The sequence below is a fragment of the Simochromis diagramma genome, unplaced genomic scaffold (assembly GCF_900408965.1).
Source record: "Simochromis diagramma unplaced genomic scaffold, fSimDia1.1 OVJJ01000334.1, whole genome shotgun sequence".
NCBI classification, from domain to species: Eukaryota; Metazoa; Chordata; class Actinopteri; order Cichliformes; family Cichlidae; genus Simochromis; species Simochromis diagramma.
This window is the reverse complement of record NW_024386764.1, coordinates 1-25,365: the sequence shown is the minus strand read 5'-3', so window position 1 is coordinate 25,365 and position 25,365 is coordinate 1. Positions and strand designations below refer to the sequence as shown.

At 45.1% G+C, this 25,365-nt stretch overlaps 2 protein-coding genes across 4 annotated transcripts; one reads left to right on the top strand and one right to left on the bottom strand.

Moving 5' to 3' along the window:
• Positions 1 to 26: 26 nt before the first annotated feature.
• fmnl2b (formin-like 2b) lies at positions 27 to 16,213 on the bottom strand. 3 transcript variants are annotated; one of them, XM_040029935.1, is made up of 28 exons: positions 15,616 to 16,213; positions 14,355 to 14,438; positions 13,893 to 13,973; positions 13,680 to 13,756; positions 13,508 to 13,591; positions 13,190 to 13,333; positions 12,992 to 13,118; positions 12,787 to 12,863; positions 12,447 to 12,540; positions 11,777 to 11,851; positions 11,493 to 11,603; positions 11,201 to 11,350; positions 10,975 to 11,076; positions 10,520 to 10,740; positions 10,305 to 10,426; positions 9,211 to 9,396; positions 7,423 to 7,443; positions 6,747 to 6,871; positions 6,458 to 6,660; positions 5,615 to 5,849; positions 5,467 to 5,535; positions 5,280 to 5,360; positions 3,771 to 3,900; positions 3,530 to 3,690; positions 2,610 to 2,711; positions 2,413 to 2,511; positions 1,552 to 1,675; positions 27 to 1,467 (listed from the first exon to the last, which is right to left on the bottom strand). In XM_040029935.1, the coding sequence occupies exons 1-28, from the start codon at positions 15,730 to 15,732 to the stop codon at positions 1,379 to 1,381; spliced, it is 3,291 nt and encodes a 1,096-aa protein (XP_039885869.1). In that variant the 5' UTR covers positions 15,733 to 16,213; the 3' UTR covers positions 27 to 1,378. The 3 variants fall into 3 exon arrangements, with proteins under 3 accessions (XP_039885869.1, XP_039885879.1, XP_039885887.1); XM_040029945.1 differs by having other exon boundaries at positions 10,323 to 10,426; positions 15,616 to 15,732; XM_040029953.1 differs by lacking the exon at positions 7,423 to 7,443 and having other exon boundaries at positions 15,616 to 15,732.
• A 1,504-nt stretch (positions 16,214 to 17,717) lies between these two features.
• On the top strand, positions 17,718 to 22,988 carry LOC120732375 (cyclin-dependent kinase 5 activator 1-like). Its single transcript, XM_040029922.1, has 4 exons — positions 17,718 to 17,915; positions 18,016 to 18,418; positions 18,986 to 19,123; positions 21,167 to 22,988. The coding sequence occupies exons 2-4, from the start codon at positions 18,044 to 18,046 to the stop codon at positions 21,662 to 21,664; spliced, it is 1,011 nt and encodes a 336-aa protein (XP_039885856.1). The 5' UTR covers positions 17,718 to 17,915; positions 18,016 to 18,043; the 3' UTR covers positions 21,665 to 22,988.
• The last annotated feature ends 2,377 nt before the right edge of the window (positions 22,989 to 25,365 follow it).

The following is a 25,365-nucleotide window of genomic DNA, read 5'->3' as shown; positions in this document are numbered from 1 at the left end:
TGTCAAACAGAACACACTGCATCATGTTGACAAGGTGCGCTTTATTTACACACCAAGTGCAGAATCACCACCAAACACAAACACAGACACGTACAAGCATTGCTACACGGTGATCTAGAAAATGTCTGTACATGTAGAAAACGTTGTGCTGCCATTTTTTTGTCTTCTTTGAATCTAAATGATGAAGAGGAGAGAAGGGGAGGGGCTTCAGTCTGAGACTGGACCTCTAAAAGGAAACGGGGACTGCAGAAACACTACAGAAACATCAGTGGGAGTCGAGGTGTGTCGAGCACAGAGCCCCACCTGCCAACTTCACTGTCGTCGTGAACCTGCTCAGGTGGATTCCGGTCCACAGGTGGGAGCTCCTTGTGTTTCAGCTACAGCGGCCCCTTGGTGCCACACTCCAGATTGCAGCGCTGAGTTGTGACCTTTGGGTGACCAGCTTTGCAGGTGTGTGTGCATGAACAGCTGGAAAACAGCATATTGTGGCTGGTGAGGCTCTGCAAGTTAACAGGCTAACTGACAGATGTGGGCTCAGGAGGGTGGAGAAGGGGCGGAGCCACAGATAGACAGAGTGATACTTCAGTGAGGCTCTGGTACCTGCAGTAAGGCCAGTAGATACAGTAGAACACAGTAGAATATAGTGAAGGTAGAACCCTGTACAGTTAAAGAAACAGACCGGAGAAGCCCATGCACTCTGACCCCCCCCCCCCGACCTTTGACCCTTCAGATGTTTGTTAGCCCTCGTGGTGTGAAAAGGCATGTATGCACCTTTGCTCCAGTCCAAACCCAAATGCTGCTCTACAGCATCACCTGTGGCGAGGCACAACTTTGTTTTTAGCACCGCGGGTTCTTGGTTGTCACGCCAACGGCGTTCAGAGCCGCATGATCTGATTACAGGAAGTGGAATTCTACCTGACCACAGACCAGATGATCTTTGTCAGGAGAGGTCAAAAGTCAGATTCAGTCTGTAAAGTGCTCTGAGGAACATCTGCTGGGAAGGTCATGTGATCTAATCAAGTGTTATTTTATGTCTGTGGCGAGGAGGAAAGGCAATGATTAGGACTATATCAGTTCAGCTGGAGGGACGCTGCCCCCTGATTGTTCTGCCACGCTGCTGGACTTCAGTCAAAAGGTGTTTAAAACACCTGCTGAAGTGTTCAGCTGACAGCCAAAAAGCCAATCACAGCAGGACAGGGCATCCTTCTGATCGATCCGGTTTAGCTGAGGTCAGGTGTGTGGGCGCCCAGTCTATGCACAAAGAAACCAATAAAATAACATAGAAAACATGATGTCATCAGTTAGAGCGATCAGAAAAGTTCAAAGTGCTAATTGGTCCCATCAATGAAAAGTGGGCGTTGTCACTCTTCGTGACTTCTCAGTAGTGCTCCTCGGTGTGGGCGGGGTCACAGAAGAAGCGAGAGCTGCGTTTGGCAGTCCGAGCCGTGAAGGGGACGGTCTTCAGAGCTGTAGATAAGCGAATAAACAGTCAATCAGAGGACAGCTGACACGCCTGCTGTGGTCACTCACGTGCCTTGGCAACATGTTTACCTGTTATGATATCCTCGATAGCGCCGTCCTTCCCCTCATAAACATGGCGGCTGTCTTTTCCTTGGCGCCTTCTGAGCTCCGTGATCAGCTCCTGCTGCTGCCGCTTCCCTCTGTGGGACGGAGACTGAGAGGGGGAGGGGCTTCAGTATTAGACGCTGTGACACGTCACGTCACCTGATCGATCGATTAGTGATCTGAATAAACCTAAATCTGACCCCCTGGAGCCTCTTGACCAATCAGAGACTGTTGAAATCATGATGTCAGTGAGGACAAAGAGAATTACTGAGCTTCTATCATGGTCTCCGTGCCTGCCCAGCTGGCCCCGCAAGGCTACATGTGTTTGTTTTGTTTTCTCTCTCTCTCTCTCTTTCTGGGCGGAGCTCACTGCGGGCTCCCGCCCTTGGCCCACACACCTGTCCACTATTTGAGGCTGGGACACAGATCTTCTCGTCGCTGGATGATTGTACTACAGACTTTTCCTTCCCGGACCTGTGACCTCCCTGCAGTACGTGTGTGTGAGGCTGGGCATGAAGACGAGAGCGAGTGTGAGAGAGCTTCCCTGGATTTTCCCCTCACTGTATATATTGTGCACTGGTGTTGTAAATAAACTGTGTTTGGAAACGTCAACCTGCTCTGCTCTTGAGTCCTTACTCTCAGTTGTGACAGCTTCATTTTTAAAAACAAAGATGTAAAGAAACTTTCAGAGAACCGAGGTATTTCAAAAATACCTGAAAACTAAATATTTTGGTTTAATGTAGGAATTCAACATGGAGGTGCAAGCATAAGCTCCTCCTCCATCAGGAGGTCACATCCAGCTGAAATAATGGGCGCTAAGTAATGGATTATGTCATGAAGTTTCACCCTGGTCTCCTCTTCCTCCTCCTGCTGCTCCTCCTGTTCCAGTTTCTCCAACAACATCTGCTCCTGACGCCTCCTCTGCTCGTTCTCCTCCTCAGCCAGCTGGAGACACACAGAAACATATTAATGCAAAACTAAACTCAACTGATATAGGCCCACTATCAGAGAGGGAGCATGGTCTATAGACAAAGGTTACCCACCCTGTAGGCTTTGATGAAACGAACAAAGATTGGGAAGAAGACAGACGGCGGCATCGTCTTTGAACTCTCTCCGAAAAACTTCACGGCATCTTCAAAGGCATCCTAAAGTTTATATACACACACACACACACACACACACACACACACACACAGAGAGAGAGCTGGTTATCATCAGTCTACCTGTTCTCGTACCTTAAAAAGACAAACAATACATAAAACTGATTAAGAAACAAGTTAGAAACATGTGTAAAGCTTGTAGGTTTAGTGTTGGTAGTGTTGTGGGTTTACCCCTCTTCTTCTCCTTCTACCTCTTCTTCTTCTCCTTCTTCGTCTTCTCCTACCTCTTCTCCTCCTTCTTCGTCTTCTTCTTCGTCTTCTTCTCCTCCGTCTCCTTCTACCTCTTCTTCTTCTCCTTCTACCTCTCCTTCTTCTAATAATAATAATAATGGATTGCATTTATATAGCGCTTTTCGGGACACCTCAAAGCGCTTTACAATACCACTATTTATTCACTCTCACATTCACACACTGGTGAAGGCAGCTACAGTTGTAGCCACAGCTGCCCTGGGGCAGACTGACAGAGGCGAGGCTGCCATATCGCACCATCGGCCCCTCTGGCCATCACCAGTAGGCAGTAGGTGAAGTGTCTTGCCCAAGGACACAATGACCGAGACTGTCTGAGCCGGGGCTCGAACCGGCAACCTTCCGATTACAAGACGAACACCCAACTTGAGCCACGATCGCCCTTCTTCTCCTTCCTTGTCTTCTCCTTCTTCCTCTTCTTCTCCTCCATCTTCTCCTTCTCCTACTCCTCCTATGTGCTCGGCTGTTTGGTGTTCACAGTTTGAGCTGATTCTGCAGGAGGAGTTGCACCTGAATCATGGCTGCGTGGTACCACATGGTGTATGTGTGTTTCTCACCTGAGCAATGCGCGCGTCCTCCTGCAGTTTGCTGAGCCGTGATTCGTTCCTGCTGATGAAGTCTTTGAGCGTAGCGTTGTGCGACACGCTGAACTCTCTCCAGGTGAGCTCCATGCCACGCTGGAGCTCCTTCACGTCACTCAGCACGTTCTCCAGACTCACTGCACAGTACAGGTAAACGAGCTCAGGTAAACAGGCATTTCGCAGGGAGTGCAGCGTCCTGATTGGCTGTCAGACTCACCTGCGGCAGCCTTGTCCACGTAGTGAAGCTCGTTGTAAAACAGAGACACAGCAGGATACTTCTCTCTCACCACGTTGCTGATGTAATGAAGCAGCGTTTGTGTCCTGTCGGTTGACTTGGTCTCCAGTAACTATACAGAAAACGCACAACCATGGTAACCGCAACAAACAACAAGGCTCTAGAGTGTGCTCCAAATAAAGAACTTTGTGATGAGAAGATTGTTCGTTAATCATTTACAAATCAATACTGTCTGTATGGACAGCAATTAAAAACAAGGTGAACATGTAAAGCTGTGGCGTTAAGCGATGCGGTTGGAACATTTGGGTGCACCTAACTTTTGTGCTGGTGCACCTAAGAAAAAAAGTTAGTCTAGAGCCCTGAAACACACAAACGGTCACAGCTGCGTGTTGGGGCCTATTAAAGCTCGCTCTGGGGCTATGTCCACACTAATGCGTTTTTGTTTGAAAACGCATCGTTTTTGTTTGAAAACGCATCGTTTTCTCTCCATTTTGGCCTCCCGTCCACACTGAGATGGCGTTTTCCCCAAGGAAAAACGCAGCGTTTTTGAAAACGCTCTCGAAAACGAATAAATATGAAGACAGTGCATTTGCGTCGCAGTGTGGACAGTGAAAATGGAGACTTTCGAATCAATGATGCATTTTAGTCATGTGATGCAGTCATGTGACCAATTAAACAAAGATAGCAGTTGTTTTGTTTGCTATCAATTTTGACAGCCCTATTAAAGATTAATATCAGCTTGTACATGCTTCAGGTAGCTTTTCTTCAAATTATTTAATTCTCACACGCTTTTGCAACTTTGTTCTTTTGTGTTACTCGCAGCAACAACTCCACCTCATTGTTAGTCCATTTAAAAAACGTGGTGCTTTTCCTTGACGCTTTGCCGCGACGTTTCAAGGAGTTGGAAAGTAAATAAACGGCTGACGGAAATGAAGGGGGCCGAATCTTCTTGCGCTTCACGCAAGTACTGGAATGTAAGCGTTCTCGTCCGTTTCAATGTGGGCGCACAACTCTGTGAAAATAACTGAAAACGCTAGTGTGGACGTGGATTGTTTTCAGATGAAAATGCCGTTTTCAAATCTATCCGGGCTGGTGTGGACGTAGCCTGAGCCTTTTGGTGGGATTCACTGTATCAGACTATAAATAAACCCACCAGCAGGGGATGCCTGTGCTGATGTCTGATGGAGGTCTGCGAGAAACTGGTTCAACCCAGCTGCCATGGCAACACACCAAGTTATAAAAGTCAAGAGATCTATGACCGACTCATGTGACACAGGATGTAATGTCATTGCTTATTTTGGTACATAAACTCCAAACATGTCTGGCAGTTAAACGTCAATTATTAAAAATTAAAGCTGTTTAAGTGATAAAGATACTAAATTCAAAATAAAATTAATTAAAATCATGTTGTGCTGATTGGTCGGATCAGTGATTCAGTGTGTGTGTGTGTGTGTGTGTGTGTGTGTGTGTGTGTGTGTGTGTGTGTGTTACCAGGTCTAAGCTCTGCAGCTTGAATCCATACACCGCTCCTCTCTTACTGCTGTTCATGTAGTTTCCCAAAGCCAAGATGATCTACGACAACACACAGCAGCTGAGCATGAGTATTGATGACACTGACTGATTATTGATACAGAAACAGAGAATCAGGCAGAATATCCACAGGTAACTTCAGACTGACCTCGAGGATCTTCTTCAGCTTCTGAGAGGACTTTATAGAAACTGAGGCCGCGATCATGGCGTGGAGTTGCTGAAAGGAAACAAGACGGTCAGATGGGTCACACCTGTCGATATACTTGCATACCTTCCTATCTGTATATCTGTCTCACCGGTGTTAACATCTGGACGTTGTCGTTGAAGTTGCCCATGAAAGTCATGATGGTCATGCGCTGGCTGAGTCTCTCAAGGCGACTGAACTGCATCATGAAGCGATCTTCGTCACTTAGCGCCTCCAGAGGTTTTCGGTCCCTCTCATATTGCCGTAGCAACTTCAACTCAGCCTCCGTTGGCAGGAAACGTGTCAGACACTCTACAAAGTCCACCCGAACGGTCCGGAGGTCAAACCTGGAGAGATGATGGACTGGGTTGATTTGATAGAGTGACTCAGAGTGTACACAGGTACCTAATAAGCCACTTAAACACACCTGTAGAGGGTCACCTGATTGATTTCAGGCACATTGCAGTATGGCTGACTCAGATTCAGTTCTGAGGCCTGAATCTGAAGTCTGATTCTCACTGATGGAACCCAGAACCGATTGCTTTTATTGGGGTCATGGGGGTCACTATGATGCTGTTTAAACTCTAAAGTACTCTGAGACAGAGGAACTTCTATGATGTCATCTCAGGCTGGGTGTGAAGGCAGTTTGTCTGATGAATGGAAGCCACCATGAGTAAATTCTCAGCTAACAGAGGTAACAAACTCCAAATGTTAAAATCTCTGATATCGGAGGCAGAGAGAAGAAGGTCAAGGATCAAAGCTATGAAGAGATCGATGGATCATAAAGCAGCAGCTCTGGTGGACAGAATCATATGCCCACCTGAACTCACCTGTAAACACACTGCTGTTGTGCACTGCTGTTATATAAACATAGCTACATTCAATTTTGCCTATTTCTGACTCTGGCACCAAGCTGGCATCGCTGGCACCTGTAACCTGGTGCAGTTCCACCTACGTTTGGATGGCACGGCAGATGACCTCTGACCCCTGGCCGGCCTTCCTCAGCGTGATGGCCAGGTTTTTGGCTCTGTTGGCCTCCAGCAGAGAAACTTTGGACGGAGCTTTCTGAGGAAGCTTCTGTCTGGACAGCGTCAGGTCCACAGCTGGACCCTGAGCCTTGGTCTTAAACATTTCCTCGAACTCCTCCACGTTCAGGTCCTGAGACACACACAGGTCATCGCAGATTTTAAACAGGTGAAAAGCTTTTGTCAGCCCTGAGTGATGCCTCTTGCTGTGGATGTTACCTGCAGGATGGACTCGTCATCAATGTCATTGAAGATGGTTCCGTTTATCTGACTTGGCTTCAGAGCTACCCAGTTCAGCACCGGCATCCTGAACTTGGTCTGGATTGGCTTCTTTATCTTCACCGCTGTGCCAGACATGTGAGCAGGGAGACATGTGAGGAGAGGATGAGACTGGCCTCAGATTGGTACTGCGAGTGACTAAAGTCCAGCTGTGTGTTCAGACCGATCAATCAGTTTGTGCCAAACTGCTGAAGGTTAACAGGCATCACTGCACCTGTTGCTATTGTCAGGTACAGGTGCGACAGGTGAGCAGGTCTGTATGGGACAGACCAACAGAAGTCTGTTTTTCTAACATAACCAATATAGGTCTTCAACTTAATTCATGGATGAGCATTACTTTGGGTCTCATCAGAGCCAATCTATCCCTCGGACTCTATTTTATTTATTTATATCTTTTCTCTTCTCAGGTAAGAGTAGGTATGATCCTTCAGTCTGAACACACATCAGAGAAGTGGGATCAAACATATGACTCTGATTGACAATTGTGGCAGTTGATTAATTGAGAAACCAGCCACTGACTGGCTGCGGCTGGTTTCCAGGTGATGGAGGAATGGAAGAAGATGGAGGGTGGGGAAGTAAGGGTGTTTTGTGAAGATGTTAGAGAAAGTAAACGTACAGAACAATTTGAGAGCACCCTCTGTGAGCAAAACAGAAGAAAAGAAACAACATGTTAGTAAAATGGCAGTTAACATACACATTTATCACACTGACTAATATTTCTGGACTCTCATCGGCTGAAGGTGTGGCATATTTAATTGTAAGGAATAGACAGCGTATATAAAGAGATCTGAACTGTGGTTATTTGTGTAAACTGAGAGCTGAGTTCTGGTGAAGCTGCTGAAGTTGAATCAGTTCTGTAAATTTTATTTTGATCAAATGTGATGGAACAAATATCTCTAATGTCTTTTATTAGTGACGATGGTATAAGTAGGATAACAGTCTGAGATTTGAGCTCCATTTCACTTCAGTGGTTCTTCATCAATAGTACAAACAATATGCAACTTTTTCTGTATGAACAGAACATTAAACTGAGAAAAATCCAAAAAAGTAATACTCTGTATATATCAGCATCCATTCACCAATGGAGACTGTTGGAAATATTTTTAATAAGAAATTAACTTCCCAGAAGTAAATATTAACCACCAGAGAAGACTGTCATGACTGAAATATGCAGACAAGGACTCTATGACCTCTTGGACTTCAAGGACAAGTCTGACCATCAGCCACCTGCAAACCAAAGCAAACAAAGCATTCATCCAAGGAAAAACGATGCAAACCAAACCTTAACCAACCTAAACTCCAAACCAAACAATCAATGAAAGCCAAACTCCAAACCAAAACAAACCGAGCAAAACCAAACTCTCAATCAAACTAGAGTCCAAACCAAACTAATCCAAGCCAAACCAGCCAAAGACCAGATCAATCTTAACCCTAACCCAAATGTCTTGTCTGTTGTTGTGATTTGGTGATGTATAAGTAAAACTGAATTGAAAATTGAATTGAACTGAATCAAACCAAAACAGTCCGCACCAAACCAAACTCTCACCTAAATCAAATCTGGACCCAACCAAATAATCAATACCAACCCAACCTAAACCAAAAGAATCCAAGCCAAAAGCCAAACTCTCAACCAATGGTTCGGTCAAATCCAAACTTCAAACCAGACAAAAACAACCCGAGCAAAATCTTGCTCTTAACCAAGCTAAACTCCAAACTTAAACAACCTTAACTCCAAACCAGAGCAACACAAATTCCAAATCAATCCAAATTCTCAACAAATTCAACTGAGTTCAATGTCACCGGTTATCACCACCATCATCAAACAAAGGCTCAGATTCACTGACTACCTGCTCTGCACGAGTACCATCTGGCCTCAACAGATCTTCTATTTATGGCTCTTCCCTGATCTGATGTATTACCTCTCCAACATTTCAGAAACAAACTCTGACTATGAAGAAGACAAATCTACAACCTAGGAAGAACAACCAAAGGTTGAAAACCCCGGCCTCAAACTAACACAGATTCACTGAGATTTGCTGACCCAAACTACAACCACCTCCTTCTGTTCAACCTTTGCAGACCTTAGTTTTTCACCCAAATGTTACCAAAAACCAACTTCTCAACTGAGAAAAGTAAAGAGAACTAACAACTGGCTAAAAAACAAGAACAGCTGGTGTCAGCTGGAGTCAGCATGTTTATAGTTTCTATTATTTTTTTTCGTAATAATGATGTGAAACTGATGTCTATAGTTCATGTCCTGATTAACTGTAACTGAGTTTACTCCTCACCTGGCTGCAGTAATGTACAGGTGTAGTGTTGGTGTGGTTACAGGGGAAAGGACAGTTTGATGGTCAGGTTTGGTTCAGTTCTACACAGCCTGTGAACCCACTGTTTGCAGTCTCACCTGCAAGTCCAGAGTTAAAGATGACTGTAGGTGACCCCCCTGTTCCTGGGAGTGGTGGGGCCACAGGTGGAGGAGGCGGGGGCATGGGGACGGAGGAGAGCTCACTGGTCCGACAAGGTGGAGGAGGGGGAGGGGGAGGAGGAGGAGGACCAGGTGGAGGAGGTGCTGGGTACGGTCCGTTGGACACTAAAGAGGAGAAAAAAAGACGATGTTATTACTCATTACACAGGTGATACTCAGCAGTAAAGTAAAGTAAAAATCACGAAGTGCTTCACAGAAACGGACATACAACCTCAAACAAACAAAATCAACCAAAAGCAAGTTTAAACAGATATGTTTTTAACTGCTTTCTAAAAGAAATGACTGGGTCCACAGATCTCAAACTCAAAGGGAGTGAGTTCCAGAGTCTGGGGGCCACTGATACAAACGCTCTGTCACCTTTTGTTTTTAGCCTTGTATGCTGGACAACCAGCAAGCCCTGGTCGCAAGACCTCAGGGACCTGCTGGGGCGATAAGGAAGAAGATGATCGCTGATGTAAATGGGAGCTACACTGTGCAGGGCCCTATAGGTCATGATTATAATCTTAAAACGGACCCTGAACTTGACAGGGAGCCAATGCAGTTGAATCAGCAGGGGAGTGGCATGGAGTATTTGGGATGCTTTGTCAGAAGCCTGGCAGCAGCATTTTGAACACCCTGCAATCGTTCCAGGGAGGCATTACTTAAGCAAGTAAACAAGGAATTACAATAATCTAAGTGAGATGAAACAAAAGCATGAAGAATCATTTCCAATTCAGAGCGTGACACAATGAGCTTAGCAATATTTCTTAAACGGTAAAAACAAGAACGAACCAAAGATTTAATGTGTGTGTCCAGCGTCAGAGCTGGGTCAAATGTAACACCAGGGTTCCTAATGGAGGGTTTAATATAAGAAGCAGGAGGGCCTAGATTTTTAACCACGAGGGGAACAAAATTCTCAGGAGCAAAGACAATGACTTCACTTTTATCAGCATTTAGTTGAAGATAATTATCAGCCATCCAATCTCTAATGGAATCTAAGGACCGCAAGATTTGAAGCTTAGAAACATCAGTACCTGCAAGGTTCGACTCACTTGTGCCTGGCATTGGTGGAGGAGGAGGTGGAGGAGGTGGGGCCAGCATGCCTGGGGCTCCGCCCAGCCCCGGTCCCGTACTGTGATAAGCTACAGTCTCAGGGCTGCAGGAATCAATCAAAATCAATCAAAAACAAAATCCTTAGCCAGAAGTTTTTAACTGTGAGATACTACAGCTTCTAGGTCCTGTGATTCACCTAGGGGACAGGTTAGGACAGGGTGGAGGTGACGGAGAGGCAGAATCAGCCACCCCTCCATCGCCCTCTCCTCTCTGTGGTTGAGGAGCTCCGGGTCCTCCGGCCTGCTGCGCTTCCTGAGCCTGACGCTCCAGACGACTCTGACGTCGGATCGTCTGGTCCTTTTCCCGTACCATACGCCGCAAGGTATGCACCTGTGAGTTAGCACTGGCATACACATCCTGCAGAGGTAAGCGGTGATGGTGAGTCAGGGGCAAGAGTGGTGCCAAAGAACAGTCCAACATTTTATAAAACCCATGTTTAAAAAGTATTTCAGCCCTGTAAACTCCACATTATTCCCTGTAGATGTCTCTTCATCATTATCACCATCTGACCTACTCTTATACATTTATTTGCCTCATTTTTTTGCTCCATGGTGACAATGTACATGTGGTTTCCACAATAACAAGACTGACCCGGAGTTGGTCCAGCTCTTTGTTGGTCTGCATCAGCTGTTTCTCCAGTTCCACAATCTTCAACATTGCTTCGTTCTCCACATCCAGCAGACGTTCTGACATCTGAAGGCATATAGAGAAAGAAAGAGGCTGGTGAAGGTCAGCACAAAACCAGAGATTTATCATAATGTCTTGTGAGACTTGACTCCTTTGTTTCCACCTGTCTCCCTCCACCTGGAGGTCTTACCGTGGCCAGGTTCTCCTCCAGTTCCTCGACTCTCTCCAGAGCAGCAGTTTTGGTCTCTGCATCCTCCAGCAGTGTCCCGACATCAAATACGTTGTCCAGGTACGCCTGAATCTGAACCTGCAGCCTGTCACTCTCTGTGTGCTTTAGCCGCTGAGGTGAAACAGGTGAGGGCACAGGTGAGGAGACAGGTTTTGGTGAAACATATCATTTTCTGAACAGCACTAGATGTAAATTAAAACCACGTTCTGTCTGAGAGTGACTGTGATGCTCTGATTGTGGGTTTCTGTCTTACCTCCAGGTGTTCTTCCAGGTTGAGTTTGGTGAAGTCATATTGCAAGTGGACTCTGAAGTTCATGTCCTCTACAGAGTGAACCACAATGTTGATGAACTGCATGCAGGCCACCTGGAAACATGTTTCACTGCCCATTATTAACCTGATGATGTCACACCAGGCAAGTCTGACGTTACCAAAGTCACACAGATGTAAACTTTGTGAGCTGAATGGATCTTAAATTTCATGCAATTAATTTAAAAGAAAAATCTTGAAATATTAGGTCCCATTTGAGACAAAGTTACCAAGAAGTCGATGTTGTCATCTTCATTCTTAAAATGTTCCATCAACTTTTCAAAACGCATTGACTCAGAGCACACCTGCAACACATCAATAATCAATCAATCAATCAATCAATCAATCAATCAATCAACCAATCAACCAATCAATCAAACAAACAAACAAACAAACAAACAAACGTATGCTGTTTACTCTCTTCTCATTTTCCCAGTTTGTACCTCCTTTCCTTTAATATAATTTCCTCCCATCTGAGATGTGATTGGAGGAAATACAAGAAGTCGAATCAACAGGTTTTTAACAACAGGAGAGCTCTTTAGTCCAGAGCCTCATTTTATAATAACGCATACAGATGATCACTCTGGATGCCATTACCTTGGCCTCCAGTAACACCATGAGGAAAACCTTTAGTTGTTCTTGACCAGGATATGTCCTTCAATGCACATATAAACAAACATCTTTAGGACTGCAATATCTCTAAAACTAGAAATGTCCTCCTCCCTTCATGGTTTGGTGATTCCAGCTCTGTGGCACACCTGTTTCATACGTTACTTTCTCCTTCTCATGTATCCTGACAGAGACCCCAAGACAACAGGAGGCACAAAGTGGAGAAATGACAAAAGGATTACTTGTTGTTTTATGTTTAGAGTGTGTTGCTCCTGTTGTTGTTTTGTTTACAGTTTTAAAGTTGTCGAAGGCCGACAGGATGATCTCGTGCCCTCCTCTGACCAAACACACTGCGGCCAACAACTCCAAGACCAGAGCCTTTGTCCTGATGAAGAAAATGCATCAAATAAATTTTTAAAAAGCTCTTTATAGCTTCATACACTAATTAACAAACAGTGAACAGAAACAATGTCTACATCTGTGGTTTAACTGACTTTGTGGCTTTCTTCTCAGGAGCTGTTTGAATTCACTCAAAGTTTGTATTTTCTAACACGCAGGTGTATTTTGTTCTCTGCCAGAGAGACAGATACAGCAGTGGTAATATTTATATTAGTTGTATCTGCAGATGTACCTTGGGTTCCTGTTGTTGAGGCTGAGAGCAATTTCATTGACAGCGTGAGGATGAGACATCACCATGTTGAAACCGTACTGATGAAGATGAGGACACAGATGAAGGTCAGTAATGTTTCCGGCTCTAAAATCTAAACTTTACAGATTTAGGACAGGTTTGACTTCAAATTGACACAAACGTTCTGTCACCGGGCAGATTAAGTTACCTGGTAGTTCATGATGGCTCTCAGACACATGATACAAACGTGAACATCATCTTTCTTGCACACAAGTCGTGAGTTCTTGAGAGTTCGACGACTCGGCAGCGTGTTGGATCGAGTCACCAGAGTCGAGCTACAAACAGAAAATTCACGTTAGCACACCTAGGTGACTTCTGGTTTTATTCATACATTATGTTCTGCTACCTGATGGAGTGTCGAGCTGCTCGGGGTACAGAGGAGGATGGTGAGGGGAGGCTGCAGTCACCATGGAGATCTTCTATCGAACGACTCCAGGGAGAGTCGATGGACGACACCTCGCCTCCAGCCTCTGACTGTTCTCCATCAAACCTGAGCACAAAAAGTTTGTAAAATGTTTTTAAGTCCCAAACCTGCTCCAAACTAATCACCTGAACACTACATTTCATCTGTCGGTGTGATCGCACCATAAAAAGATCCGACATGTGAAGTTCAAAATTCAGACCGAAGCTCAGAAAGCAAAGAGGAAGCCCTGTCTTTACTCACGTGACAGCGTACTGAGCAAACGACAAATATTCAACCAGAACATCAAGACCCCTATTCTCCTCATTCAGAAACTCTCTCACCCACCTGCAGACAGACGGGAGACAGATGTTAGACAGCCATGAGACTGTTAGACAGGTTAGAGAGACAGACAAGTGTTCTGACAGACAGGTACCCAATGTGGTTTGTACGAAGAGAAATCTCGAGTTCTCTGAGCGTCTGAGTTGATTCCTGAACTCTTCTCCTGAACTTCTGCAGACAAACACACAAACTGGTCAATATTTTTAAAAAAAATATAAATACAGGCTGTAACTGAAGGACTACCAACAGGACTCTAAAAGAAAGTTTTCTCTGTCAGCGCAATAAACTTTAAACTTTGCCATCTCACCTTTCGTGTGACGGCCGGGTCGAGGAAGCCTCTCAGTTTCTGGATGTAGGTGTGAGGAGGATTCTTGACCTGAAACCTTTCCTACATCAAACATAAAAACAGTGGGACTAGATGGGATCAGATATGAAGCCCCACCCACCACAACGCCTGTCTGACTTTTACTGGGGAAAATAATTCTAAATTTCATTTTTTAAAGAAACTTTAAAATGTTATTAAATTTGCTCTCAACTTTATCAGCTGCAGGATTTTGTCAAATCTCAAATCAACAGAAGTGGGGCAAATTACAGACTGGAACCAAAGGTACGGTGACCCAGAAAGTCCCCTAACCCTAACAAATGACCCCAAAGTCACACAACAAATCATATCTGCACAGTTTATGATTCGTGTCTCTTTCAATATTCAGATCAATGAGTTGAAGCTTCTTAACAATTTGTTCCTGCAGTCCCATAAACATCCACCTACCTGATCACAGATAAGCTCCCACTTCTTTTCATTGTCGTAGGAACGCAGCAGACGCACCTTGTCAGGTGGCAGGTTCATTGAATTCTGAAAATCAGACAGTTTTATTGCTCAAACACGTCTGGAAACAAAAAAGACAACATTTTGAACCCTTAGTCCATGAATACAGACACAAACCCTTAAAGAAAATCAACGTAATCTGTAAATCTCAACCCCCAAACCCTAAATACAGAATGAACTCTAAACTCCCAACTCTTTTTTTTTATTCACTAAACAGCCCAAGACAAAATCTGGATGTTCCAATTCACATGTCTGTACTTAAATCCACAGATTAAATAAAAGAGTTAGTCATACCAAAGGTTGCTCCAAAAACAATAAGATTTGAGCCTTTGAAGATTAAAGTGGTGACGATCAACTGATCCTGGATCTGCTGGTTCATCCATGAATTTTTCCATGACATGAAACTTACTTTGTACCAGTTTTATTCAGTGTAAACACAATTAAATGATGGCTGTCAACCAACCATGATATGCTACTCCTGCAGGAGGATCCTGCTGTGACTAGTGGACCATGTGACCACCATTAAGTGATTCTTTAGTTAGCTTGACTTGTGACTTTTAGAGATACTGAGTCAGGTCGTATACCTTCAAAGGTCAGCTGTTTCATATTTTCAGTGGATAGCTAAAGTGGCTTACAGCCCACATACTGAAGCTCATGTCAGGGTGAAACTTTGAGCCCTCCTATTGGTCCAGTCCCAGAGCTGCTGATCATGGTTTCCAGTATCAACGTGTTTCCTCTGTCTGACTTGGCTAATCTAATTCTCTTGTGTTTTTGAAGACCTGAACAAACTGTAGAGGGGCTTTGAGCGTGAATCTGAAGACAAGCGTGTGAACAGACTCTTGAACAGACCCAGCTGGTTCTGATGTGGTTCTGAATGTTCCTCCCTTTAGATCCAGATTCAGACCAGGATCTGTGTCTCCTGAGCCAGACTACATCACAGTTTACAGAATGAACCTGCAGAACTATACACCTCTAGGACCAAAGACCACAGGAGAAGTGACCTGGAGAACCAGAAACCCAAAGAGGGGAAACTTACAGATCCAGAGCCATGCAGAACCACAGGCATTTAAAACCAGTAGATCTGGAGACCAGGATCTCATGGCCTGGTGATCAGGTTCTGCAGAGACCACTAACCCACGCCAGACCTGCAGAGTGTGACTGCATATTTTCAGCGTGCCTGTGTGTGTCTGTGCGAGTATCCTACCAGTGCGATGGAGAACCTCTCCTCTAGCTCGGCCGGGTCTGGCATCGGGAGTCGAACCGGAGCAGCTCTGGACCGGATGACGGCCAGCTGGCTCTCCATGCTCTCGGCGTTACCCATCACATGCGCCGTGAACACACACCGAGCAGGAACACGGGAACACACCCACCCACAGCAGCACACACACTCAGCACACACACAGGAACATGTGGTCGACCATCACTATGAACGTAGATGGGTGGTTGAGCTGCTGAAGGCCTGTCTCTCTCTCTCTCTCCTGTCTGACTCCTCAGACGATGAAGAGCGTCTGCCTCCTCCTCCTCTTTGCCTGTCTCTCTCTCTCTCTCTGTCTGTCTCTTTGTCTCTCTCCCTCACCGCCGTCACTGCTGATGCTTCTGCTGCTTCTGCTGCTGATCCAGATGAAGCCTGCTTGGCTGCTGTGTTATTGTGTGTTTGTTTGTCTGAAATGTGTGTGTGTGTGAGCGCGCGTGGCAGATCAGTCGGTTAATCCTCCCCCTCTCCTCCCCCACACGAAGAAAGAAAGAGAGAGTCGGCCTCCCCCCTCTTTGTCTCTCTCTCTCCCAGCTGCAGTCTCTGTGCAGCTTGCTCCACCCTCCCTCCACCCTCTCTCTGCCTCCTCAGACAATGAACCTTCTGCTGCCACAGGCCCCGCCCACCAACACACACACACACACACACATGCAGCGCTGTGAGTAATCTGACTCTGGATCAGCTGTGTGTGTTTTCATTAGTCTATAATAAACAAGATTTGTTGTTAAACATGTAAATCTTGGGTTTGATCCCACACATGTGTTACCATGGACACAGATTATTTACAGCAATAAACCATGTTTCCACCTTTCAAACATTAAACGTGCTTGTATTGTAGTTTTATGATTTTAACTCTAAAACAACAATATTAAATTACACATGTACCAAAGAAAACTGCAGACTAACGAACACTCCTCCTTCATTTGTCACACAACATCTTCACAAATAACATTTTTACCATTAATTCAAAAATGACTGATCACCATCTCACAGACGTAACTTTATGTACAGCTACTTTCAGTACCATTGATACTCATTTAGACTCTTTATATAATATCCTATTAGAGCGATTAGAGCACACTGTAGGTATTACAGGTACTGCACTGCAGTGGTTTGTATCATATCTATCTAATAGACTCCAGTTTGTGCATGTAAATGGAGAGTCCTCTTCACACACTGAGGTTAATTATGGAGTTCCACAGGGTTCAGTGCTAGGACCAATTCTGTTTACAGATACCCAATAACACACACCAATGAGTTAAACTGCAGGAATGTCTTAAAGACATAAAGACCTGGATGGCCGCTAACTTTCTGCTTCTTAATTCAGATCAAACTGAGGTTATTGTACTCGGCCCTGAAAATCTTAGAAATATGGTATCTAAGCAGATTCTTACTCTGGATGGCATTACCTTGGCCTCCAGTAACACTGTGAGGAACCTCATTTTTGACCAGGATATGTCCTTCAACGCACATATTGAAATATGTATGACTGCTTTCTCACTTTCCTCTGAAAGCTCCTCAAATATCCAGCCTGAAAATATCTAAATGCCTTCATTAATTTTTACTTAATAACTCAGTGATTTAGTAAGTATGACTTAAAAATGTATTCAAATGTTTTAGAGTTAAACAAAAGCTCATCAGCAACAACCAGCTCCTTTCAGTCACTGCATCTCTTCCTACTCCTCCTCAGCAACAGGACAGCTCCCTCTGGAGGACACTGAGAAAACTGCAGGTCAAACTGAGAGGTCTGATTAGTGTGTTTGTGGTAATAGAGATCAATAAAGCTGATTCTGAATCTGTACTAATAAAAGCTCCACCGACCAATCAAACAGCTGAACCGTCACACAGGATGCATCTGCCTTTAATCTGACAAGCTCATGATCTCCGACATTTTATAATGTAAGGTTCCGGCTTTGGTTTCCTGCACAATAAAAGCCTTGCAGCTTGTCTCTTCTGAGAGACTTTTATTGTGAAATATCCGCAGGAAGTGGGGTTTGAACTGCAGACCACAGATGAGCCAAACATTTGGATCAGTACTTCTGTTTGTGTACCTCAGTGTGTATTTGTACACAGTATGTCAGTTTACTTTCTTCACCTCTCCAGGTGTGTCCAGGTGTTGCAATAGATGCCTCACAGCTGCTTGTCTCTCCAGGTGCATTGTGGGTGACTGCATCTGTTTCTTTGTTGTAAAAACAACGGATCAGAGACTAAAACATAAGCCCTGCACGCCAGCCTGCATCACACGCGGACAGGTGAGACAGACAGACGGACGGGCTTTCTCTCTTCTCTTCTCTCTTTCTCATCCCCTCCTTGTTCCTTTTCCTCCCTCCTCCTCCTCCTCTGTTGCTGCAGTGCCTCTCGCCTCCATCCGGTTGTCGTCATGGGAACGGTGCTGTCTCTGTCTCCGGGCTCACGGAAAGCCGCTCGGGGCCCGGAGGAGCTCGCGGTAAAGAAGCCGCTGGAGGAGGAGGAGAAGGATGGAACAAGGAAGAAGAAGAGGCACCCGGTGCTGCTGCACGCGCTCAGCTGGAAGAAACGGCTCGTGGCCGCGCGAGCGAAGAGGAAGGGAGGGAAGAAAGTGAAGCCCGCAGTGTCCGAGCCCAGGCACGTGCAGCAGGAGCGCCGCGAGCCCAGAGTAGCGAAGCCCGGACACAAACATGGACCCATCCCGGTGCCCGTGCCCACGGTCCCAGACCAGAACCAGAGACAGGCCTGGCCCGAGCCGCTCGTGTCCCCACGGAGGGTTGTGGTTCAGGTGGGTGAGTCAGTGAGGGGTGCTCATGTGTGTTGGCAGAGGTCATCAGCTGGTTTCTAATCAGAGACACGCAGACAGACAGCGGGTAAGTGCATGCGTTTGAAGGTCAGAACATTAGGAACAGTGAAGGCAGAAAAACGTGACGCTAAATAATAAAAATGGAGAAGCCGTGAAACCTAACAAAGGAATCAGGAATAATAGATGTAAAATAATTAATATAAATTCATTCATAAAATAAGATTTTTATAAAATGGGGTGTAAGAAGAATTATTCTGAAATTAATAATAACTAGAAACTCTGTGGTGAATACAGTTTTATTGTGAAGGGTCTGAGGTGGTTCAAAGACAGTTTTCAGTCTAAAAAACCCGGAGGAAAAAAACTCCCATCTGATTATAAAGTTTAAAACATCAGAGGGCACCACACACATCCACCCAGAGGACAGGTTCCACCTACAGAACCTTCAACAGAACCTCAGGTTCTACAGAAACCCAAACTTTTTGTTCTACTTCCTGTGTTACAACAAAAAGCTTCCTCTCCTTGCTCCTTGTTTCCTTGTCTTCTCTGCAGGCGTCCACAGGTGAGCTCCTTCGCTGTCTCTCCGACTTCATGTGTCGCCGCTGCGTCAAACTGAAGGAGCTCTCATCCAATCAGATCGTTCTGTGGTTCAGAAACGTGGACCGAGCGTTGCTGGTTCAGGGTTGGCAGGTGAGAGCCCATCTGTGTGTCTGTGCTAGTCTCACCTGTCCAGAGCTGTTATCTGCATTCATTTACCTTAACCTCAGGGTTTAACATGTGTGCTTACATGAAAGGGGCAGGGCTTGTAACTCCTCTGGCCAGTCACGGTGTTTACAGTGGTGACAGCTGAGCGGCTTATTTCCAAAGGAATACAAATTGTATATTTGAGAGATATGAAGGTTTCAGACATGCTACAGACTGAAAGTAACAGACTGCTGCACACAGAGCACTGTCGGTGGAAACATGTGTGTGTGTCTGTGTTTGTGTGTGTGTGCGCTTTAACTTCATGTTGTATGTTTTTATTTCATATCTACTGTGGTATTTAATAAACATGTCATGTTACTGTAGGTTGTTGCTGTGTTTACAAACTGCTGCTGAAAATTAACCTCAGCATCGATGTTTGGGCGTTGCATGTTAAAAATGATAAAACGTTACATTCAGGTCATGTTAGCACAGCTGAAAACTGGAGGAGCATGCTTGGTTTTGTTTGGCTTGGTTTGGTTCTGCTTGGTTTGGCTCTGGTTGGCTTGGTTTGGTTCAGCCTGGCTTGGTTTGGTTCAGTTTGGCTTTGTTTGGTTTAGGTTGGTTTGGTTGGGTTAGGCTTGGTTTGATTGGCCTCCTCAGTTTCTGTGGGCTCGATTATTGTCTCAAGAGAACATCAGACTTCAGGGAGATCGATGGTTGGTGGCAGTTCTTAGACATGAGCCTCTGAAGCCTTGATCTCTTTCAAATCCCTTCTCCAGAAATTTGCAGTGGCAGTCAGAATGAAGGAAGACGGGTGGACGAATAACTACATGAACAAATCAGTCCTCCTCTTATTTCCAGCATCAAGTCTGAACTGGGTTGTTTAATCTTCAGTTTGCAGCCGTCTGCTTTTAAGGGGTTAATGATGTAATTTTAATAAGGAGAGATCACTTGGATGAATTGAATGTAATTCACTGAGATAGAGAAATTATATTATTATATGTATTCTGCCATTAGACTCTGATGACCCGTCATGGCAAAGTGGACTACCAGTGGTGATAGGATTTAGGACAGGACTCCTGGGAGTCTAGACACTGGTTTGGATGGGGCTCCAATTGAGGTGTCTATGAGGTGGAGATGGGATGGAGGTGGGATGTACAAATGAGAGTCTGAAAGGGAGAATGACTGAGAGCATAGATTGAATCTATGCAAATTGGGGGATGATTGGCTCAAAGATGGCGGGCGATAAAATGATTGGACTAACCATGTCAGTACTGAGATTGACAGCATGGGAACTGATAATGATGCATAGAACAGAAAAAGAGCCTAACACCCAGGAAAGCAGGTAGATGTATGCTTATTGAACTTAGGCATAAGCTTCATAATGATGTCACTTGGATGTCTTCTGCTATTGGTCAGTCATCATCGGTGGAAGTGTTGTGACACTGCGAACTATAATAATAATAATAATAATAATAATAATAATAATAATAATACATTTTATTTATAGGCGCCTTTCAGACCCTCAAGGTCACCTCACAGTAGCACGTAAACGTGAACTAATAGATAACAATGATATTAATCCAGAATAATTCACCTATTAGTTCAGCTGCTCTTTCTGTAGTACTAGTACTGTTGTCCCTTCATTGCCCTGTCATTGGCTGGTGTTGGCCAGGTGGTAGGGCATGTTGTCTGCTAAATGGAAGGCTGATTGTTTGATTGAGATCAGTCCACATTTTGAAACGTGTCCTTGGGCATTGTAACGTCCTCAGAAAGACCACTATAGTGAGTGTAAAACAGCTCTGTATGAGTGTGGATGGACGTGTGGATAGATGAGTGGACAAATGTGTGGACAGATGTGTGGATGAATGAGTGGACGGATGTGTGGGTGGACAGATGGGAGGAATAATGAGTGGATAGATGTGTGGTTGGATGAGTGGACAGATGTGTGCATGGATGTGTGGATGAGTGGGTGGACAGATGGGAGGATGGATGGGTGGATGACTCTAAGACTGGTTGTAAAGTCCACTCTCGGTTGTCCCCCTGCAGGACCAGTGCTTCATCAGTCCGGCCAGCCTGGTGTTTGTGTACCTGCTGTGCAGGGACGTGGTGGATGAGGATACTGCTTCAGAGCACGAGCTCCACGCCACCTTCCTCACCTGTCTCTATCTGGCCTACTCCTACTTGGGCAACGAGATCTCCTACCCCCTGAAGCCTTTCCTGGTGGAGTCCAGTCGTGATGCATTCTGGGATCGAGCGCTAGAGCTGATCGAGCGCCTTAGCGACGACATGCTGCGAATCAACGCCGATCCACACTTCTTCACCGAGGTGTTTCAGGACCTGAAGAAGCAGGGCACATCAAGAGCGAGGGAGGCGGAGAAAGATGGGAAACAGCAGGAGAAGGAGGAGTTGAAAGAGGGGCAGGAGGAAAAGATGGAGAAGAAGGAGGAGGTCAGCAAAGAGAAACCCGAGGAGCAGCAGCAGCAAGAGAAGGAGGGGCCGAATGAAGACGATGAAGAAGGCAAGCTGGATGATCTGGACCGCTAACAGAGAGAGGAGATCGGCAGTGTTTGTTACAGAGACTTGCCCAGCAACCATTGACCCGCCAGGGTCTGAATGTAAACCGCTGTTAGCGTGGCGACTGACAAGCGGCAGGCGCGATGCCAAAAGTTTTACAGACACTAGCTCACTTTAACTGCATGATGTCAATCAAGCTTGTAGACAAGTTACCATGGCAACCCTACCATCTCAAGCCTTATTTTGTTTAGTTGCACAATTTGGGGGCAGGGACAGAAAGCATCACACGTGACAGCAGCATGTTCAGGTCAACGCTGGTTTTGGTTCTGTTCTGAGGTTTCGTTTCTGAGTTGTTGGGTTTTTTTGGGGGGGTGGGTGGGTGTTTCTGGGTTCTGCCATTCTTTAAAAAACAAACCATGTATTGTTTTTTTTAATGGGACTCACCTGAATGCTGCCCGTCTGAGGCGGTCCGCTGGTTAGAGTTGGGGTAACAGGTGACAACCCCTACAAACATGCAGGTTAGCATGTGGTGATGCATAATGATTAAATCTGGAGTTTTAATGTGTTAATGAAACAGTATCACTTAGTTTTATAAGGACAGAGGCAGTGATGCTGTACGCCCTGTACCTGCACAGGTGTGTGCACGAGTGAGTTCCAACCAGAAAGAAAACCATCTATTTTCTTTTGATAGAGTCAGAAAAGCTGGAGGGGGCAGACATAGAGCTTTAAAACGACTCATTTTTTATTACGTCTGACTCATTGTAGATGGAGTGCACAGGGAGATGTTTGTGGTTCATGAACTGCAGGGTTTTTTTTGGGTTTTTTTAATCATTGGACGTTGATCAGCAGGACAGTTGGTGATCGTCTCAGCTCTGAAACTGTCCTGTGCTGATCAGCGAGCTGCTTCAACTCGTTTCCTTCCTTTACTTTAGCTGGACTGAAGTTACTCACTGAGAGACACGGATGCAGGAAAGGTTCCAGGTGTTTCACTTCATGTGGTTGTGCAGATGAAATCGTCTTTGAAAATAACTTGTTATTGTATTTATTCAGCTCATCAGAGCCCAAAGTGTATTTATTGATCAGAATCAATATTATTGAATGTTGAGTGGAAGATCTCCTCCTCCAGTGGGTTAGGGGTTTAAGATGAAAATCTGACATTTTAACTTCCTGTAAACATAGTCCCATTAACAGAGCTGTGTAATGCAGATTTTCTCAGACAGGTCGTGTGACCTGGCAGTCAGCTGACGTGATTTTGATGTTTTCTGTCTCTGGTCTGAAAGTTGAATGTAAAAGCAGTCAGATCGACTGACCCTGCTGAACCATCATCATAAACAACAAAAGTCAGCTGTGTGTGTGTGACCTCTTATTTCCCTTTTCACCTGTGGTTTCATCTGCAGGCCACACTCTGTTCTACCTGCCTGTATCCATGGAATGAAAGATGAAGGTTTGAACCTGTCTGCTTGTGTTGTTTGGGTAACCCTCGGTCTTCAGACGGGACGAGAGTTCAGACCTGAGTCCCAGTTCATCCTGTTAGCCCTTTAAACTAGATCTTAAATGTGCCACTACGTGCACACTGCTAAATCTGAAGTGGCCAGAAGTTTGTGATGTGATGACAACTGCAGTCGTGGTTATTTCAGCCCCCTGACTGATGCCGAGACTCTGAGAGACAAGACCCTAAGTCAGGGGTGGGGAACTCGAGAGCTGGTGTCCTGCAGGTTTTAGATGTGTCCTTCTTCTTCTTCTGAATCTGTGTAGGGTTTATTGGCGGTTGGCAAACAGCAAGATGGTGCATTACCGCCACCAACTGGTGTGGAGTGTTAGATGTGCACTTGATCCAACACAGCTGATTTAAATGACTAAATGACCTCCTCAGCATGGCTGTATCCAAATTCAGGGTCTGCAGCCTTAAAGTACGCAGCCTCAACGGTCCTCAAGGGCCGCATACTCAAAGACCGCTAAGGCCGGAAGTGCGAGGCTTGTGAAATGGGACGGTCTAGCCTCCGTCGCGCTGCCCAGGTTGCCTAGCAACCATGATACTAACAGCTGGAAACGTGTGGTTGACAGAAATGAAGGAGAACATATTTTGTTCATTCGTTTGTTTGTTTCTACACGAGCTTTGCGTGATTTAATAAGTATCTGAGGCTGAGACCACAGGACTAAAACATGATTGTTGGGCTTCATATCTGTACTGAACAGTCATATAAGATTAGTTAGTAAATAACAATTAGCTAATGTTGTTCATGAGACTAAAGTCAGTGTAAATATGATATGGCCAATATAATAGTTATTATATTAATCATTATTAGTTATTACAGCAGTGAGTTTGAACTCTCAAATCAAATCACTTCTATTGTCACATCACATGTGCAGGTACAGTGGTACAGCACATGTGAGTGAAATTCATGTGAGTGAACTCTGTCAAATACTGAGCTTCAGTAAAGATTCAAGTTGCAGTTATTTATATGTCCTATCACCTTAAATCTTCACTCAAAGACACTCAAGTATCTTTGACAGTGTATATATAGATGTATCATATATAAGAGACAAATATTGTTTGTTTAATTTGTTGGCATTACTAAATTTGTCTCAATGCTTACATACAGTGGGGCAAAAAAGTATTTAGTCAGCCACCGATTGTGCAAGTTCCCCCACCTAAAATGATGACAGAGGTCAGTAATTTGCACCAGAGGTACACTTCAACTGTGAGAGACAGAATGTGAAAAAAAAAAATCCATGAATCCACATGGTAGGATTTGTGAAGAATTTATTCGTAAATCAGGGTGGAAAATAAGTATTTGGTCAATAACAAAAATACAACTCAATACTTTGTAACATAACCTTTGTTGGCAATAGCAGAGGTCAAACGTTTACTATAGGTCTTTACCAGGTTTGCACACACAGTAGCTGGTATTTTGGCCCATTCCTCCATGCAGATCTTCTCGAGAGCAGTGATGTTTTGGGGCTGTCGCCGAGCAACACGGACTTTCAACTCCCGCCACAGATTTTCTATGGGGTTGAGGTCTGGAGACTGGCTAGGCCACTCCAGGACTTTCAAATGCTTCTTACGGAGCCACTCCTTTGTTGCCCGGGCGGTGTGTTTTGGATCATTGTCATGTTGGAAGACCCAGCCTTGTTTCATCTTCAAAGTTCTCACTGATGGAAGGTTTTGGCTCAAAATCTCATGGCCCCATTCATTCTGTCCTTAACACGGATCAGTCGTCCTGTCCCCTTGGCAGAAAAACAGCCCCATAGAATGATGTTTCCACCCCCATGCTTCACAGTAGGTATGGTGTTCTTGGGATGCAACTCAGTATTCTTCTTCCTCCAAACACGACGAGTTGAGTTTATACCAAAAAGTTCTACTTTGGTTTCATCTGACCACATGACATTCTCCCAATCCTCTGCTGTATCATCCATGTGCTCTCTGGCAAACTTCAGACGGGCCTGGACATGCACTGGCTTCAGCAGCGGAACACGTCTGGCACTGCGGGATTTGATTCCCTGCCGTTGTAGTGTGTTACTGATGGTGACCTTTGTTACTTTGGTCCCAGCTCTCTGCAGGTCATTCACCAGGTCCCCCCGTGTGGTTCTGGGATCTTTGCTCACCGTTCTCATGATCATTTTGACCCCACGGGATGAGATCTTGCGTGGAGCCCCAGATCGAGGGAGATTATCAGTGGTCTTGTATGTCTTCCATTTTCTGATGATGCTCCCCCACAGTTGAATTTTTT

Bases quoted from the DNA above. Each gene is read 5' to 3' on its own strand.
- fmnl2b (XM_040029935.1), bottom strand. From the start codon at position 15,732: ATGGGTAACGCCGAGAGCATGGAGAGCCAGCTGGCCGTCATCCGGTCC. The intron at 6,872-7,422 runs GTACGTTTACTT...TGTCTGGCACAG, and splicing joins GGGTGCTCTCAAATTGTTCT to CGGTGAAGATAAAGAAGCCA. The intron at 1,676-2,412 runs GTGAAACTTCAT...TCCCCCTCTCAG, and splicing joins AGGAGGAAGAGGAGACCAGG to TCTCCGTCCCACAGAGGGAA.
- LOC120732375 (XM_040029922.1), top strand. From the start codon at position 18,044: ATGGGAACGGTGCTGTCTCTGTCTCCGGGCTCACGGAAAGCCGCTCGG. The intron at 18,419-18,985 runs GTGGGTGAGTCA...TCTTCTCTGCAG, and splicing joins CACGGAGGGTTGTGGTTCAG to GCGTCCACAGGTGAGCTCCT. The intron at 19,124-21,166 runs GTGAGAGCCCAT...GTCCCCCTGCAG, and splicing joins TGCTGGTTCAGGGTTGGCAG to GACCAGTGCTTCATCAGTCC.